At 37.2% G+C, this 19,488-nt stretch overlaps 2 protein-coding genes across 2 annotated transcripts; both read right to left on the bottom strand.

Annotated features, from left to right (window-relative positions):
- Positions 1-986: 986 nt before the first annotated feature.
- LOC134586151 (alpha-1,4-N-acetylglucosaminyltransferase-like) lies at positions 987-7,142 on the bottom strand. Its single transcript, XM_063441658.1, has 2 exons — positions 7,131-7,142; positions 987-1,574 (listed from the first exon to the last, which is right to left on the bottom strand). Exons 1-2 carry the CDS (start codon positions 7,140-7,142, stop codon positions 987-989), a joined length of 600 nt encoding a protein of 199 aa, XP_063297728.1.
- A 41-nt stretch (positions 7,143-7,183) lies between these two features.
- On the bottom strand, positions 7,184-18,320 carry LOC134586150 (alpha-1,4-N-acetylglucosaminyltransferase-like). Its single transcript, XM_063441657.1, has 2 exons — positions 17,799-18,320; positions 7,184-7,771 (listed from the first exon to the last, which is right to left on the bottom strand). The coding sequence occupies exons 1-2, from the start codon at positions 18,318-18,320 to the stop codon at positions 7,184-7,186; spliced, it is 1,110 nt and encodes a 369-aa protein (XP_063297727.1).
- Positions 18,321-19,488: the final 1,168 nt, after the last annotated feature.

Below are 19,488 nucleotides of genomic sequence, written 5' to 3'. Positions count from 1 at the left end.
TGAAGGTTTTTTCACAACAAAAACTTTGCTATGCCAAACAAACAAAAGTGGAAAAATTATGTAGTTACATACCTGAAAAGAAACATGAGTCCATCAATGTCAGCCTTCAGCACATCTGTTTTTGCTGTTGATCCAAAGGCAAAAAACTAGGAAATAAATTACATATTGACCCCAAAATGGCAGTCAGATTTATCACTGGATCAAGAAGCTATGACCCCACAAATGAAACATTATATATTTGAACACCTGTACAGACTTCCATAAAACCAACTCTTAAGGCAGAAAATTCCACATCCTTTGTTCTTAGTGTCAAAACCCTTTCCTTTACCATAGACTAAATCTCATTTCTTCTTGTCTAAATGCATGACCTTGGGTCATATTTATAGTCCTGTTTATGAATAGATTGCCAGACAATAGTTTGTACTGGCCCAGAATATATGTGTATAAATGTATAAATATATTTGTATAAATGTATAACTATATTTGTATACATATATTTGTATAATGCTATGTCTACTTGAAGGCTAACTTGAAAAGTATAAAATGCTAGGAAAGTATGAAAAAGACAAAAAGTCTATATAGACCAATTATTCCCCATCTGCTGTTATATGTTTGTGTATATTCCTCTGTATGTATGTCCATAATACCTTTACAATAAACTTTATCCATTACTGCACTAACACTAAACATTGACCCCAAGAATGCCCTAACACTAACTATAAACTTCTACACTACCTTGAAAATATAGCATGTGCTATATATTTATGTCTATGATTGTAATAAATGTATACATTTATGATGCTTTTCTCTTTGGCATGTAATTATGATGAGTTTTGAAAAAGCTATACTTTATGCTGCTCTACTATTATGGTTATTAGTACTGAGGAAACTATTTTCTATAGCGAAACAATCACTTAATCTTGTCTGTCTTACAAAGGCATCCATGATGTGTAGTTTACTGTATTTTCTAATTATGACATAGATATCTAAAGGTGTATGCTTTCATTCCATAGTAGAGCTCCATAGGTAGAAGGGCAAAATTGTTGGAAGAGATGTTCCACTAATGTGTTACTTCCAGTAGTCATAGTCCTATGTTCACTGTTCATATAGTTCCAAAGGTGCAAAGCATAAGAATCATTGAAAGTTGGCAAATTTTCCCAAACTTGATAATATAATCTCCAAGACGGGTATGAAATTGGATAAAATCGCTGAGGATTTAATAAAGTGATATTTCTGCACATAGTATCCCCTAAAATACTGAATTCAGATATATTACAGAACTGCTTCAGAACTCGGGTGAAGAGTTGTGGTCCTTGATGTCCCCACCTTCCCCCATCGTAGTTTTGTACAAAGTTTTCCATGCTCAACCAAGTGAACTTATGATGTTGTGAAAGTCCAACGACACCATTGCTGGAATACGCAAATGATTCAACAGCCATAAACCTTTCTACTGGAATCGGTCGAATTGAAATAATGTCAGTGTCCATGTAAATGCCTCCATATTTCCAAATTAGGGCCAACCTAGTACCATCTGCGCTGACATGTATCCAGTGGGATTCCCTTTTTGGGTTAATCTACAAATATAATGAATATATATATATAGTTATTTCTAAGCAAAAATCTATATTTTTTATATATATACCACAGAGTCATTGGCTTCCATGTTTTGCAAAGTTGGTGGTTGTGAATCATTGAAAATAATTGTATTTCACAACATTCTCATATAAATTATGTTTTAAATAAGATACCAAATTATATATCGCAATTAGAAAGAATACATGTTTGTTGCAGACCATTAGAACATGTAGGGAAAATGTATAAAACCTCTTTTCTATAAATGAAAATTTGAACATAGAGTAAAATACTGCATGAATATGAGGCCAAAACCTCTAAAATGCACTTAAGTTGTGTTGTTCTCCAGTGGGTTTCTTTAACAGCTACAAATACTCAATGCATCCTAAAGGAAAAACACGTTTATTTAATATTCATAATCAATGGCCCATGTATAAGCAGTGCATAAATATGTCTTCTTTGTTATTATCACAAAATCACTGTAAAATGGCAAGTCAGGAGATATATGAACAAACCACCAATGCAATCATATTGGAATACAAATGGACAGAGACATTCATATCACGGAAAACAAAGTGATATACTTAGCTATATACATTATAACATGAGCATTCATCAGGTTAGGTTCTTCCTATGGAGGCATTCATCAGGTTAGGTTCTTCCTATGGAGGCACAAGAAAAACTGACAATCATGTAATCAACATGTCCAGATGATCATAAATGAAGTGTGAATGCACAAGGAGATCCTTTTTATAATGTCCAGATGTGGTTGCTATGTTGACAGTTAAGGTAGCTCACTTGTTACTGCTTTGTATTAATGTCACCATTTTAGTAATTTTAGTTATTATTATTATTATTATATTATGTATAAAGCGCCGTCAAATTCTGCAGCGCTTTACAATGGGTGGACGAACAGACATGTAGTTGTAACCAGACAAGTTGGACACACAGGAACAGAGGGGTTGAGGGCCCTGCTCAATGAGCTTACATGCTAGAGGGAGTGGGGTAAAATGACACAAAAGGTAAGGATAGTATTAGACTAGTGACAGTTGCAGAAGAGGAATCAGTTGGGAGCTATTAAGAGTTTAATTGATACGCTTTTATGAAGAAGTGGGTTTTTAATGATTTTTTGAAGGAGTGGAGACTGGGTGAGCATCTAACGGAGGAGGGAAGCGAGTTCCACAGGAACGGTGCAGCCCTCGAGAAGTCTTGAAGGCGAGCATCAGAGGTGGGAGTACGGACAGAAGATAGACATAAGTCTTCAGCAGATCGTAAGGGCCTAGACGGGACATACTTGTGTATAAGGGAGGATAGATAGGTGGGAGCAGCATTATGTAGACATTTGAAAGCAAGAACCAGAATTTTGAATTGAGCTCTATATTTTATAGGAAGCCAATGTAGGGACTGACAGAAGGGTGCATGGGAGGTGCGGGCGGACAGGAAGATGAGCCTCGCCGCCGCATTCATTATGGACTGTAACGGCGCAAGTTGGGAGCACGTAAGACCACTGAGTAGCGGATTACAGTAGTCAAGGCGAGAAAGTACAGTAGAATGGACCAACACCTTAGTCGCATCTGGCGTTAAGTAGGGGCGGATGCGCGCAATGTTTTTGAGATGGAAATTACAGGATTTGGTGATAGAGTGAACATGAGGCTTGAAGGAGAGGTCGGAGTCAAAGAGAACACCTAGGCAGCGAGCCTGCGTGGTGGAGCTGATGGTAGGACTGTTGACTTGGAGGGAGACAGACACAGGAGTAACAACACTTGAGGGAGGAAAGACCAGAATTTCAGTTTTGGTCAAGTTTAGTTTAAGGAAGTGGGCAGCCATCCAGTTAGAAACAGCAGAGAGGCAGTCAGAGACACTAGTCAAGTGGGACGGGGAGAGATCAGGAGAGGACAGGTAGATTTGTGTGTCATCTGCATAGAAATGATATTGGAAGCCAAAGGAGCTAATGAGTTTACCAAGAGAGGCAGTATAGATGGAGAACAGTAGGGGACCAAGGACTGAACCTTGAGGGACACCAACAGAGAGGAGTTGGGGAGAAGAAGCAGAGCCAGAGAAAGAAACACTGAAAGAGCGCTGGGAGAGGTAGGAGGAGCACCAGGAGAGAGCAATATCTTGTAGACCGAGCACAAGAAGCCTTTCTCAGTAGTCAGCTTCCTATGCTTGATGGTAAAAAGCTGCATGAAGAGTTATAGAAGATCTACAATTTGGTGCTGTGCCAGATTCTCCAGCATATGTGTGTGAAGGTGGACACGAAATGGAAGGGATCACTTCCCATCAGCCTCTCACAAAGGAAATTACTTTAATGGGTAACAGTGATGAAACACTCTATATCATCTAGACTAGAGAAGACATACAAGAGTGAGTACTTTGAAAATAATACCTTATAGGAATACTCCAAACACTGAGTACTTTAGCTTGCAGAAATGCTTTATGTGAGAAAAGTGTGTCCTCTTTAGTATGCCCTAATGAAGAGCAAGTTGTAGCCTAAAAACTGGATTGATTCCAGTTGTAACATGTGCCTTGCAGTTTGTTTGGAAGGATCGAGTCAGGTTTAATAGTGCAGTACTTATTTTGAAAGATATTGAATTGGAAAAGAACAAATAGAGAAAAAGCATGAGTGATGTTTCTCCATGGTCCATATAGAAAATATATAAAAATATAGAATTTAACTTAGTTAATATGTAGAATGGTAGAAAATAATCACATATTGCAAGGGAATAGCCTTCTTTTAATTGGCTGTAAGAATGCATAATAATGGTAATTATTTATTTTTCTATCATTATTCCAGAGAAGATTATCCACTGTTGGGTAAGCTAAATTTTCATAATATAATTTGTTTTCATGCAGAAGTGTCCTAGAGGCATGTGCGAAAGATCTGAATTGGGTGAACTACATTTTTGACATTTGTTTCATAAAGTCAACATCATACTTTTTACAACAAACATTAAAGGGACACTCTACTGCCCAAATGCAAATTAAATAAAAATCACTATTTAGTAGATGCACCCAAATGAAAACCTGCATGCATTGAATTCTTTTTTTTTTCTTTCCATTGGAGTTATAGCTAAATACTGTTTGAAAAAACTGCAAATCTCTTCTTTGCTGCCTTTGCAAGCCCTACCCTTCCAACAACATCCAGACTTTCCATGGCTGTCCAATTAGAGACTCCCAATGCAGCTCATTGAGAAGACTTTGAAAGGCATATGTGCTGAGGCATGTGCGCTGCCACTTGAGTTTAGCTCAATTGAGCTAACCAAACCAGGAAGTAACAGGACCAGTTGTCTGCTTGAAAGCCAAGGGGGTGTAACCAGTATATTTTATAAAAGTGTAAATTTCTATTGAAATCTGCACTTTTTCCAAAATGAAAAAATAGGACACACTCTTCACACGTAATGCTTTTTAACAAGCTAAAGTGCTTCAGGGGTCTCAAGTGTCCTTTTAAGATTCAGGAACTCACAACCTGATCATCACTAGAAGATTATGTCATGGAATTAGTTTGATATTCTTTCCTGCCCAGTGGGTGAGACACATTTTAGTTATGGAGTGCATATTGATAGGAAGTGTGCTCAAATTTGTTTGTCACAGTTTAGCAATTCCTCATAGGAACAATACTGTTGCGAAACACAATTTTGTCCTATATGGATACCTTTGTAAAACACATACGATGTCCTCAATATATTATCATTGGTTGAATTACCCTAGAATCAACACAGCTAATGTGAGAAGTACCAATAGGTAAGAAGAAGTAAGGAGGTATTGCTACAATTTCCCCAGAACAATCGACAGTCACAAAACTATCTCAAGTAATTTGTTGAAAGAACTACATACTGAATTCATATTTATGGTGGGCTTGGCATCCAGTTCACCTAATATCACATTGCATTTGTAAATAAAACCTGTCACACAGGATGCTTTGTAACATGTATAGCAGCTCCAACTTCTGAATAAAGAATTGATATCAGAATGCACATATCATTGAACATTTTTTATTATGATTGAAATCATTACTTCCTGTGACATCACAAAATAAAATTATATTAAACCAAACACTTCTTACATTGATGAAAACTTAGACAATCATCCTATTTTACACAATTTATGGTTGATCAAAGTATTTTATATTTTGCAAAAATAAATACATTGATGGATGGCAAAGGGATATTATATGTTGCCTTTTGGTGGCATTATTTTACTCAGATCACAACTGAATATTTGGCAAAAGCCACAATCCATAACACCAGGAGGTTTAATACTTGTTTTAGGCTTTTTCCATAAATGGCTATTTGTGTTTGGAATTGTTGCAGCCTCTTAGTGTGCTGTCAGTACTTTCCATATTTCATTGTACCAAGTAATTGCTTTAATCCTTGTTATACTTTGCCTACCACCTAGCATTACCATCATATATGACCTGTAATGTTGTAAGACCAATTCTTATTCTTAAGCTCCACTTAATGAGGTTCTAAATTTATTTGAAATGCAGTAGTAAGCCAAAATACTATTTTACAGAAAAGAACGTATAATACGTTATTGCTTTGAAGTAAAAATACAAAGTATGACCAGATGACCAATTTGGTACAATTTTTTTCTATCAGCACCTTGCTGACCCAAGGTGGTTCAGATGAAGGTTTTTTCACAACAAAAACTTTGCTATGCCAAACAAACAAAAGTGGAAAAATTATGTAGTTACATACCTGAAAAGAAACATGAGTCCATCAATGTCAGCCTTCAGCACATCTGTTTTTGCTGTTGATCCAAAGGCAAAAAACTAGGAAATAAATTACATATTGACCCCAAAATGGCAGTCAGATTTATCACTGGATCAAGAAGCTATGACCCCACAAATGAAACATTATATATTTGAACACCTGTACAGACTTCCATAAAACCAACTCTTAAGGCAGAAAATTCCACATCCTTTGTTCTTAGTGTCAAAACCCTTTCCTTTACCATAGACTAAATCTCATTTCTTCTTGTCTAAATGCATGACCTTGGGTCATATTTATAGTCCTGTTTATGAATAGATTGCCAGACAATAGTTTGTACTGGCCCAGAATATATGTGTATAAATGTATAAATATATTTGTATAAATGTATAACTATATTTGTATACATATATTTGTATAATGCTATGTCTACTTGAAGGCTAACTTGAAAAGTATAAAATGCTAGGAAAGTATGAAAAAGACAAAAAGTCTATATAGACCAATTATTCCCCATCTGCTGTTATATGTTTGTGTATATTCCTCTGTATGTATGTCCATAATACCTTTACAATAAACTTTATCCATTACTGCACTAACACTAAACATTGACCCCAAGAATGCCCTAACACTAACTATAAACTTCTACACTACCTTGAAAATATAGCATGTGCTATATATTTATGTCTATGATTGTAATAAATGTATACATTTATGATGCTTTTCTCTTTGGCATGTAATTATGATGAGTTTTGAAAAAGCTATACTTTATGCTGCTCTACTATTATGGTTATTAGTACTGAGGAAACTATTTTCTATAGCGAAACAATCACTTAATCTTGTCTGTCTTACAAAGGCATCCATGATGTGTAGTTTACTGTATTTTCTAATTATGACATAGATATCTAAAGGTGTATGCTTTCATTCCATAGTAGAGCTCCATAGGTAGAAGGGCAAAATTGTTGGAAGAGATGTTCCACTAATGTGTTACTTCCAGTAGTCATAGTCCTATGTTCACTGTTCATATAGTTCCAAAGGTGCAAAGCATAAGAATCATTGAAAGTTGGCAAATTTTCCCAAACTTGATAATATAATCTCCAAGACGGGTATGAAATTGGATAAAATCGCTGAGGATTTAATAAAGTGATATTTCTGCACATAGTATCCCCTAAAATACTGAATTCAGATATATTACAGAACTGCTTCAGAACTCGGGTGAAGAGTTGTGGTCCTTGATGTCCCCACCTTCCCCCATCGTAGTTTTGTACAAAGTTTTCCATGCTCAACCAAGTGAACTTATGATGTTGTGAAAGTCCAAAGACACCATTGCTGGAATACGCAAATGATTCAACAGCCATAAACCTTTCTACTGGAATCGGTCGAATTGAAATAATGTCAGTGTCCATGTAAATGCCTCCATATTTCCAAATTAGGGCCAACCTAGTACCATCTGCGCTGACATGTATCCAGTGGGATTCCGTTTTTGGGTTAATCTACAAATATAATGAATATATATATATAGTTATTTCTAAGCAAAAATCTATATTTTTTATATATATACCACAGAGTCATTGGCTTCCATGTTTTGCAAAGTTGGTGGTTGTGAATCATTGAAAATAATTGTATTTCACAACATTCTCATATAAATTATGTTTTAAATAAGATACCAAATTATATATCGCAATTAGAAAGAATACATGTTTGTTGCAGACCATTAGAACATGTAGGGAAAATGTATAAAACCTCTTTTCTATAAATGAAAATTTGAACATAGAGTAAAATACTGCATGAATATGAGGCCAAAACCTCTAAAATGCACTTAAGTTGTGTTGTTCTCCAGTGGGTTTCTTTAACAGCTACAAATACTCAATGCATCCTAAAGGAAAAACACGTTTATTTAATATTCATAATCAATGGCCCATGTATAAGCAGTGCATAAATATGTCTTCTTTGTTATTATCACAAAATCACTGTAAAATGGCAAGTCAGGAGATATATGTACAAACCACCAATGCAATCATATTGGAATACAAATGGACAGAGACATTCATATCACGGAAAACAAAGTGATATACTTAGCTATATACATTATAACATGAGCATTCATCAGGTTAGGTTCTTCCTATGGAGGCATTCATCAGGTTAGGTTCTTCCTATGGAGGCACAAGAAAAACTGACAATCATGTAATCAACATGTCCAGATGATCATAAATGAAGTGTGAATGCACAAGGAGATCCTTTTTATAATGTCCAGATGTGGTTGCTATGTTGACAGTTAAGGTAGCTCACTTGTTACTGCTTTGTATTAATGTCACCATTTTAGTAATTTTAGTTATTATTATTATATTATTTATAAAGCGCCGTCAAATTCTGCAGCGCTTTACAATGGGTGGACGAACAGACATGTAGTTGTAACCAGACAAGTTGGACACACAGGAACAGAGGGGTTGAGGGCCCTGCTCAATGAGCTTACATGCTAGAGGGAGTGGGGTAAAATGACACAAAAGGTAAGGATAGTATTAGACTAGTGACAGTTGCAGAAGAGGAATCAGTTGGGAGCTATTAAGAGTTTAATTGATACGCTTTTATGAAGAAGTGGGTTTTTAATGATTTTTTGAAGGAGTGGAGACTGGGTGAGCATCTAACGGTGGAGGGAAGCAAGTTCCATAGGAACGGTGCAGCCCTCGAGAAGTCTTGAAGGCGAGCATCAGAGGTGGGAGTACGGACAGAAGATAGACGTAAGTCTTCAGCAGATCGTAAGGGCCTAGACGGGACATACTTGTGTATAAGGGAGGATAGATAGGTGGGAGCAGCATTATGTAGACATTTGAAAGCAAGAACCAGAATTTTAAATTGAGCTCTATATTTTATAGGAAGCCAATGTAGGGACTGACAGAAGGGTGAGGCATGGGAGGTGCGGGCGGACAGGAAGATGAGCCTCGCCGCCGCATTCATTATGGACTGTAACTGCGCACGTTGGGAGCACGTAAGACCACTGAGAAGCGGATTACAGTAGTCAAGGCGAGAAAGTACAGTGGAATGGACCAACACCTTAGTCGCATCTGGCTTTAAGTAGGGGCGAATGCGCGCAATGTTTTTGAGATGGAAATGACAGGATTTGGCGATAGAGTGAACATGAGGCTTGAAAGAGAGGTCGGAGTCAAGGAGAACACCTAGGCAACGAGCCTGCGTGGTGGAGCTGATGGTAGCACCGTTGACTTGGAGGGAGACAGACACAGGAGTAACAACACTTGAGGGAGGAAAGACCAGAATTTCAGTTTTGGTCAAGTTTAGTTTAAGGAAGTGGGCAGCCATCCAGTTAGAAACAGCAGAGAGGCAGTCAGAGACACTAGTCAAGAGGGACGGGGAGAGATCAGGAGAGGACAGGTAGATTTGCGTGTCATCTGCATAGAAATGATATTGGAAGCCAAAGGAGCTAATGAGTTTACCAAGGGAGGCAGTATAGATGGAGAACAGTAGGGGACCAAGGACTGAACCTTGAGGGACACCAACAGAGAGGAGTTGGGGAGAAGAAGCAGAGCCAGTGAAAGAAACACTGAAAGAGCACTGGGAGAGGTAGGAGGAGCACCAGGATAGAGCAATATCTTGTAGACCGATATTGCTAAGGATGAGAAGAAGCTGTTGATGATCAACAGTGTCAAAAGCCGCAGACAGGTCAAGGAGAATTAGGATAGAGTAGTGACCACGAGATTTTGCAGCGAGTAGATCATTGGATACTTTGGTCAGTGCCGTTTCCACAGAGTGCTTAGTGCGGAAACCAGACTGAAGCGGGTCTAGCAGAGAGTTTCATTCGAGGAAGTCTGTCAATCTCGCATACACAATTATTTCAAGGATCTTGGATGCAAAAGGCAGTAGCGAGATAGGACGATAGTTGGATGGGGAGTTAGGGTCAAGATTGGGCTTCTTTAGAATTGGGGTTACAGTTGCATGTTTGAAGGGCGATGGAAATATACCAGAGGAGAGAGAGAGATTGAGAATTTTAGTGAGAGGTGGAGAAAGAGAAGAAGACAGAGTACGGATGAGATAGTTGTGTAAAGCCAAAAAACATAAGACCGGAGCTCGGACTATAGACAACAGTTTTTAATGCAAAATTCTCTCACCTGTTAGTAATAACAGCTTACAAATTATTTTTAACAAGAACATATATGCAAGTAATTTAACCTGCTTTATAATATTTATTTTACATTTACGATATACAATTTCTGTTATTGTTTAAAATGCCAAGTTTATCTAATTAACCTCCTTTTGCTCTTTTTTTAAACCTAATTTATTGAGTGGCTTATATTTTATAAACATAGAAATGTTGCCAGTTTTTTTTTATATATATTTTTTTATTATATATGTATATATAATAAAAATTATAAAAAAAAAAAAAAACTGGCAACATTTCTGAGGAATCTGAATACATTGCTCATGACCAATGGCCTCTATTTCAGTTGGGTTGGGTGCTGCAACTGCCTTCTTGAAATCCAACTAGAGATTTTCTATGGGGTTTAAGTCAGGTGACTGTGATTGCCACAGTAGAATTTTCCAGAACTTCTGCAATCCAGGCTTGGTAGAATTTGAGGTATACTTGGGATTATTGTTTTGTTGGAAGGTCCAATGACGCCAAAGCATCATCTTCTTCACAGATGGCATGATGTTTTCTACTAGGATTTCCTCATACTTCAATGAATCTATCTTGCCTTGTAGATATCCACGCTGTAGATTTGAAGTGCCAGAGCATAGCAGTGCCAATGCATCACCAAGCTACCACCATGGTTAACTGTAGGCAGAGAGTATTTTTAAGCGTATGCTTCATTCTTTATAATATTTATTTTACATTTACGATATACAATTTCTGTTATTGTTTAAAATGCCAAGTTTATCTAATTAACCTCCTTTTGCTCTTTTTTAAACCTAATTTATTGAGTGGCTTATATTTTATAAACATAGAAATGTTGCCAGTTTTTTTTTTTATATATTATTTTATTATATATATATATATAATAAAAATTATAAAAAAAAAAAACTGGCAACATTTCTGAGGAATCTGAATACATTGCTCATGACCAATGGCCTCTATTTCAGTTGGGTTGGGTGCTGCAACTGCCTTCTTGAAATCCAACTAGAGATTTTCTATGGGGTTTAAGTCAGGTGACTGTGATTGCCACAGTAGAATTTTCCAGAACTTCTGCAATCCAGGCTTGGTAGAATTTGAGGTATACTTGGGATTATTGTTTTGTTGGAAGGTCCAATGACGCCAAAGCATCATCTTCTTCACAGATGGCATGATGTTTTCTACTAGGATTTCCTCATACTTCAATGAATCTATCTTGCCTTGTAGATATCCACGCTGTAGATTTGAAGTGCCAGAGCATAGCAGTGCCAATGCATCACCAAGCTACCACCATGGTTAACTGTAGGCAGAGAGTATTTTTAAGCGTATGCTTCATTCTTTATAATATTTATTTTACATTTACGATATACAATTTCTGTTATTGTTTAAAATGCCAAGTTTATCTAATTAACCTCCTTTTGCTCTTTTTTAAACCTAATTTATTGAGTGGCTTATATTTTATAAACATAGAAATGTTGCCAGTTTTTTTTTTTATATATTATTTTATTATATATATATATATAATAAAAATTATAAAAAAAAAAAACTGGCAACATTTCTGAGGAATCTGAATACATTGCTCATGACCAATGGCCTCTATTTCAGTTGGGTTGGGTGCTGCAACTGCCTTCTTGAAATCCAACTAGAGATTTTCTATGGGGTTTAAGTCAGGTGACTGTGATTGCCACAGTAGAATTTTCCAGAACTTCTGCAATCCAGGCTTGGTAGAATTTGAGGTATACTTGGGATTATTGTTTTGTTGGAAGGTCCAATGACGCCAAAGCATCATCTTCTTCACAGATGGCATGATGTTTTCTACTAGGATTTCCTCATACTTCAATGAATCTATCTTGCCTTGTAGATATCCACGCTGTAGATTTGAAGTGCCAGAGCATAGCAGTGCCAATGCATCACCAAGCTACCACCATGGTTAACTGTAGGCAGAGAGTATTTTTAAGCGTATGCTTCATTCTTCTTCTTCCAGTCATACCGCTTTTTCATTGGGCCAGAAAGTTCGTTTTGTTTTATCACTCCACAGAACAGAATCCCCAAACGTCCGTGGCTTATTTGTTTGATTTTGAACATATTGGAGCCAACTTTTGTTGTGCTTTGGGTCAGTAGTGGTGTACATCTTGGAGTTCTGGCATTGAAAGCTTCTGCATTTAGTAAGTGCCTTACTGTGCTCACTGAAACCTCAGTACTTGTTGCCACCAAGTCTTGCTGCAGGACTTTTGCAGTTACTTAAGGGTTTTTCACAACCTGCCTTCTCAAAAAAACAGTTCCTTCTGGCTTTCTCAGGCCACGACTGGCGATTTCGCCCCGATCGCGGCGCATTTTCCCTCTGGGCTAGGATTGGGGGGTAGTGGGGTAGCTGGGGTATTTTGCCATTTTATAAATGCTCTCTCAGACCATGGAAGTTGTTCCCGCCTGGTCCTTGCGCGAGGTGACTGTTTTGGATCTCGTTTGCCGCAAGATTCACGGTGGCCATACTTCTGTCTTACAGAAAGCACTTACCAGGGACTCCTGACTATCTGAAAGCAGCTCCTACTCACTAAGGACTCTACAGTATTTCACCTAGTCACAAGGTTCTTATGCACGTTATGATTTTACAAGTATCTATGCTTATGTGCAATTGCAACTGTGAAAGGATTGAATGTATATTTAATGTGCCTTGCCTGATAGTGCAGCCTATCTAACAGCTGCACACAGGGGTGTACCCCTATAGTACCATCTTGGTGAGCCTTTTATCCCAATATGCCACATTTGGGTACACCCCACTAAGGGTACCATTAACCCTCTCCAATGGATTGTCCATTATCATAAACAGACTGTGATCTGAATACCGTCGTACCTAGCCAGTCTTACTGGGCGCATTGGGTTACCCATTGGCCTATGGAGGTTTTCAGCCAGCCCCTGACATACAAGCCGCTCATAACGACCAGCAGTGACGGGTGAACCCACACACCCCTATACGACACCTATCTGGCATGTCTCAGTGGTTGGTGATGTTAACTTTACACCAGGCAAACCCTTTACTGACTCTAAGTACTGACTCTAGGGGATTCCCGTAAGGCCATATAACATAGCACTGCCTAGTAACCTCTGGTTGTATCTCCCGCAGGACTCAACACGAGTCACATGAGTGACTCACTAACCCAATGGAGAAGGCACTTTCCAAAATCCTGACCCAACCTCTTTCTGAGGTCTCTACACAAGCAGTAGACATGATGCCTCAGTGTGAGGATGACACTATGGGCTCCAATGTCTCCCACACCCATGCACCGGCCATTGTCACAGCCACAGAAAAATGTTGCATCCTTGCCCACCAAGGCCAAGAGTACTATTGCAGCTAAACTCCCCAAACATTTGGCGGTATCAGAACCACCCCCGCCTGTGCTATCCTCGGAGGAGGAGGATGACTTCCACGCTGCTGGCCTAGACGTCTTGGACGAATGACTGGCAGAAGACTCAGCATCTGGAGGCGAGGATGACTGGCTGGACCTCCCGACCACAGAGTCAAAATACATTAAGAAATCGTATATAGGAGGTACCCTCTCTCACTGAGACATTCCGTCCCCACAAGAAGTGACGGGCTGTTCTTGGACACCCAAGAACACGCCTTATGTTTGATCCGATGACCATACGCCACCCTAGATCCTCAGAGTGGTCTCGCCAAGCTAATGAACATGACAAATAAGGAACTGTTTGGTGAGGCCTTCATTCACGAGCTTTAAAAGCACGTCTCACTCTTCATCACTTTGAATAAGGCCCAAGCATCGGTGAGGCAAGTGTTTAGCTCTGCTCCACCAAGAGGTAATCTTAATTTTAGTAATGACAGGAGGGGAATATTTTCCCACCCTATTCCCACCCTTCTTGCTTCTGTCACTTTATTTGGTTATGTCTTCTCCTTTGACATTCTGTATTATATTGTATGAATGGGTTAGATATATCATAGATATCGTGTAGATATGTTTTTTTCTTAATACAGTCGTTATGGATATATACATATTCAATGGATTGTATGTTTTTATGTTGGCAAGTCGCCATTACACTCGTCTTTCACTTGATTCTGTTCAAGCATTCTCTTCATTCTTTCTGGGAGTAATTTATATTCTACTTTGATTTTAAGTGTTTCTGCTGACTACTGAACTGTTTTTCTCACACCAAAGAAAGAGGAGAAGTCTGGATCACACTGCCTGTTACATACTTGTGTCTTGTGGTTTGATTGGTTTAAACTTTATGATTGATCTTTGTGGCTGGAGTTTACAGTAAAGAATGTTATGCAAAATATTTCCCTCCTGTCATTGCTAAAATTAAGATTGTAGGTACACTACATTAGCATAATCTACAATTTTTGAAAATACTGAAGCAGCTTTTGTACATTCATTGTGGAATACTGATTCCCATAATTACATTCCATGTGATGTATGGCAGAACCACTGCTGTCCATGGATTTCCCCACTCTTTCACATGTATTTTCCCTGTATTTGCATTTGTTATGCCTGATCCCCGTTCGGGAGTGCTCTTACGAAGGGGATTCATCCACCTCCTGAATGAGGACCTCATTTAGAGCCCCATTAGAACGTTCACACCAATTATTCAGAACGCTATTCAGAACATAGGTGTGGAACCGCAAGGGAAGTAATTAATGAATGCTCCCCTGGGTGGCTTCCATTTGATAAATGCTGTCCAGGAGGAGCATTCGTACCCTGAAAGAAGACGCTTCCCTTGCCTGGCTTTCACACCAGGACCTCACGAATAGAGACTAGTAGAGGGATGTACCGCTGTGGGGTCCCTGAGATTGGTGTGGGCACTTCTGGGGCACTGAAGAGTTTTGGCAGGGACAAATAGACCAGTTTTTGTCCCACGGGCGTTCTCTTCTGTGCCTGGGAGACAAAGGGACAGTCCCTTTTTCCTGTGAAAAAGGTCAATAAAATTGTGTTGTACCTCCAGGGCTGTGTGCCGTCCGGTTACTGGGGGGAAATGGGTCCCTTTACTCTATGAGTCGTTATTGAGTGGCTGAAGGCAAGGAATCAGCATAGGAAACCTGTCGGTTCATGATGTAATTTGGCAAAAACTCAGGTTTCAGTTTGTCAACCAAAATATTAGAACATATAGTAATACATTTGTATAATTTCTGGGCTATGGAACAACTATTTACAATGGGTATAAAATAGGTATGTGAAGTCACATGGTTCCATGAAATTTCAAAAAGGTAAGGTGTGTTTGTTTTAAAATAGTCTACTTGTGTAAATTAATAGGCTAGGGGCAAGGGTTTAAAAAGGAATAGTGTGATCTTTTTTAATGAGGTGCCAATTACTGTAATGACCTATTATTAATCTAATGCAAGAGTGAAGCTGTTTTTGTATTCTCTGTATATTTATTTTTACAGTATATAGTAGTATTGTTAATCCTTGAATTATATGTTCTTAGTGTGGGGTTTTTTTTTTTTTTTTAATATCCCTATTCACTTTCTAAAATTTAAGATGTCTGCTGATGTAGCACATATCACATGCTTTTAAAAGTATGTAATATTTAATAGCATAACTTAGAATTTGAAAATATATTTAAGACACAGGCTTTCAAAGCAAAAAGAGATTAGGAAAAATTCAAATTTCTTTCTGCAGTGTGTGTAGAGAGGATAAGGATTTATATTTCTTAAAGGGTTACTCCAACCACTATGACACTTGTGATTTGAAGTGGTCATAGTTGTAGGAGTCAGTGTGTTTCTGCTTGAAATACTGCACATTCAGAGATATTAGTAATTGTGTGCTGGAGGCTCCTTGCGACCTCAGCACATGTGACATTGGATGCCCAGAACTCTGTCCTGGACTGCCTAATGTCAAATCTGTGCCTAAATTAAGTCTGTTGGCAGAGTGTACTGCACTTTGACAACAGACATTAAAATCTTCCCCTTGCAGACAGAGCACCTGCAAGGGTTAGATAGATCTCCTCTTCCTCCCTATGGGCGCTCTCTCTCACTTTTCTCCATTGTTTATATCGTTTGTTTATTTGTTTGTTTGTTTTATAACAAAAAAATCCTGACCTCCTTTTTTCCCTTTCTCTCTCTTTCAACTCCCCTCTCCCTTGCTGATGAACACTCATTATACCAGGGTACAAAAAGACATGCTACTTGCCTGCTGAAACTTGTTTCTGTGATTTGCTTAACTTTTTTGTAATGGCTTGTTCACAATGCTGCTTGACATTATGAAATACACTTGCACTTATGTGTAACGTTGCTACTGCATATTGGTATTGCGTTACACTCTTTTAAAGGATATAAAGAAATTTTAAAGGATATAAATAAAACAATAAAAAAAATAAACTGTGATAAATATGCAAGTGGCAGGTTTAGAATGCTGGCATTTTCAAACTCCAATTTATATTTCCAATTCTTTATTTACAGATCTCATATAACACTATTGACGCAATAACATTAAAGTGTGTCAAAACTTATCAAAAGGTTAGAACTATTCAGGCAGTAACTGAAAAAATTATCTGAAATAACTATGCAAAAAATTAAACAAATGGGGATTTTATTCATTTTAATATTAGGGTCTCACCCCCCTAATATTAATAATAAAGGGATAATAAAGGGACCTGGTGACCCTGACAGCCTCTACCCAGGGACTGCAGGTGGGAACCCTAATGTAAATCATGAAGGGGAGTCCAAATCAGAATTTTGGTCAATGGGGCAATCAGTCTGAATTCAGCCAAATTGTAGTCCGGCCCAAAGAAGTCTTCAAGTCTAATATCTACCCCCTGTGATAATCTAAAGATGTTATATATACAGACGTGTGAGCTCTGATGGCTCCAATGAAGGTTTGTGCTCATAAAGCATTGTATTGCAATGACAAGATTCTATGCAGTAGTATCCTAACTTGTGTAACATCCACCAATCCACCAGAAAATAACCTTAGCCCTTTCCTTTACCATAACTCTTATTCTAACTTTAGCTCTAGTCCTAACCCCACCACCAAATCATACTCATGGTTTATTCTGATGTCTCAGAACATCTTCATGGCATTATTATTCTCATAGTACACACTTTAATTGTATGTATAATGTATGACAACTCACAATTCCAAACACAGAATTCTTTAAATATAAACATTTATCTTTACTAAACTATTTTGATGAATTTCGGTAGATAATAAGTGACTGTTACTCCTTACAATTTTTGGTTCAATATATTTTTTTCTGTTTGCAATGACTTATGTGCATTTATTAATTTTAACAATACATTGTTTTTATGTGAACTCAACATCAGTTTTGAAACTTAGTGTATATCATAACAATACACCATTTTCTAAGCATAGTATATATAATAAATCAATTAAACTGTTCTCACAAATAGAAATCCAAGCAATTTTAAACCTTAAAATACAAAACATCCATACCTTCTCATACCAATGAAGAAGAGGTGTATCCTTAAATATTTCCTCCATTTTCAGTGGGAAAAGGTAGATATTTTTAAAAGATAGGAGTGTTGGGAAATGTTTCCGTGCTATCTTTTCATCTTCCTCTGATTTTATTTCATTTAGCCCTTTCATAAAGAAAATGATTGGCCTATCATAATATATGCGAGCTGCTGACTCAATTGCACATAACACTAATGCTGGTGGATCCATTCTGTCAGTGGTTTCCAAAAACATGATACCATTGTTTTGACTTAGAATATCCTCTAGGTTAAAGCTTTCAGAATTAGAAGTTTTGTTTTTTTCTGAAATGACTGTGTCTTCAATTGTATTGATATTTTCTTGACCTTCAGTTTGTTCTGAACTTTTGGCCTTCATATTTATAGCTTTTGCCATGATGAAAGACATGTAGTCAAAGGTCTTCTCTTTGTATGACGCTCTGTAGTAGAATCCTACGGCTACTATGAACAGCAAAATGAAAAATATCCTCAGGCGTTTTAACATGGTAATGACATTGGGTTATTAAACTGCAAAAAAAAAAAAAAAACGAAAAAATATCAGAGTATTAAAGGCTAGGGAATTTCAAGAAGTTTGTAAGGTACAAGATAAGGCATTGGAATCAGAGTATTTTTTTCAGGATTAAGTCCAATCCATATACACTCTCTTCTGCAAAATGGACACCTGATTTTTGGTCTAGATCAGTGGTTCCTAACTGAGTCCATGAAGGCGCATCAACAGTCCAGGTTTAGTCAGTATCACTATGGGAACAGAATTGAGGAATTGTTAAAATAATGAACCCACTGATCTAGGTCTGAATGAGAGTTTTGGATGTACACAGAAATAATAATGAATAATATTCATATTTTTTATATTTTTCCATTTTTGTATGTGATGTTCCCTTAAAAGTTGCTGCTCTCTGTTTCACTTTTGTATATTGTACTTGTTTGTATTTGTAGCATCATTATATAGATACACAGCTGTGTATCTACAGCTGTAGTAGTTTTCAGCTGCAAGTATAAATGTAGACTATATTCCCTTATTTTCCATATTGAAACTTAAAGAGTGAATGAATTTAAGTAAAATATTGAACACTGGCGGTTCATCACCTAAATATAAAAAATTCAAAATTTTCTATTGGTTAGTATAAATTGGAATTCAGAGTTCATTCCATTGAGTTAACACAGGATAAGAACTTATCCACTTGGGACCTGGTGAAATGGGTTTAAAATAGAGGTTTATTCCCACCAATAGGAGTGGAGTATTTGTATTTTAAGCTTGTCTTCATATTGATATAGTAGTACAATAAAGTATTTAAAATATGATGTTCTTTTAAATATAATTCTACAATATGATGGTGCACACCTACACTCACATATAGCATCTGTATATACTTAATAATATAATTGTCTATTTGTTTTCCACATTCCACATTAAAAATATTACAATATCTAAAGATGCATCCTCATAAAACTTAAACAAAGATATGCTAAAATATATAAGAATACCTATATAAAAACAAAATAGTTAAAACTCACACAGCAAAACAAGGCTAATATTCTTGTGATAGCTAATATGAATATATACCTAACAAATCTGTAATATAAAAAAAGCATTGGCTTAAGTACAGAATATTTGATTCACATGCAGAGTACATAAACTCTTGTACATGAAT

Source organism: Pelobates fuscus, chromosome 2 (genome assembly GCF_036172605.1).
Source record: "Pelobates fuscus isolate aPelFus1 chromosome 2, aPelFus1.pri, whole genome shotgun sequence".
In the NCBI taxonomy this organism is placed as follows: Eukaryota; Metazoa; Chordata; class Amphibia; order Anura; family Pelobatidae; genus Pelobates; species Pelobates fuscus.
The sequence above is the reverse complement of the archived record's forward strand: the minus strand, read 5'-3'. Positions and strand labels throughout refer to the sequence as shown.

Bases quoted from the DNA above. Each gene is read 5' to 3' on its own strand.
- LOC134586150 (XM_063441657.1), bottom strand. From the start codon at position 18,320: ATGTTAAAACGCCTGAGGATATTTTTCATTTTGCTGTTCATAGTAGCC. The intron at 7,772-17,798 runs GTATGGATGTTT...TTATATTTGTAG, and splicing joins TTCTTCATTGGTATGAGAAG to ATTAACCCAAAAACGGAATC.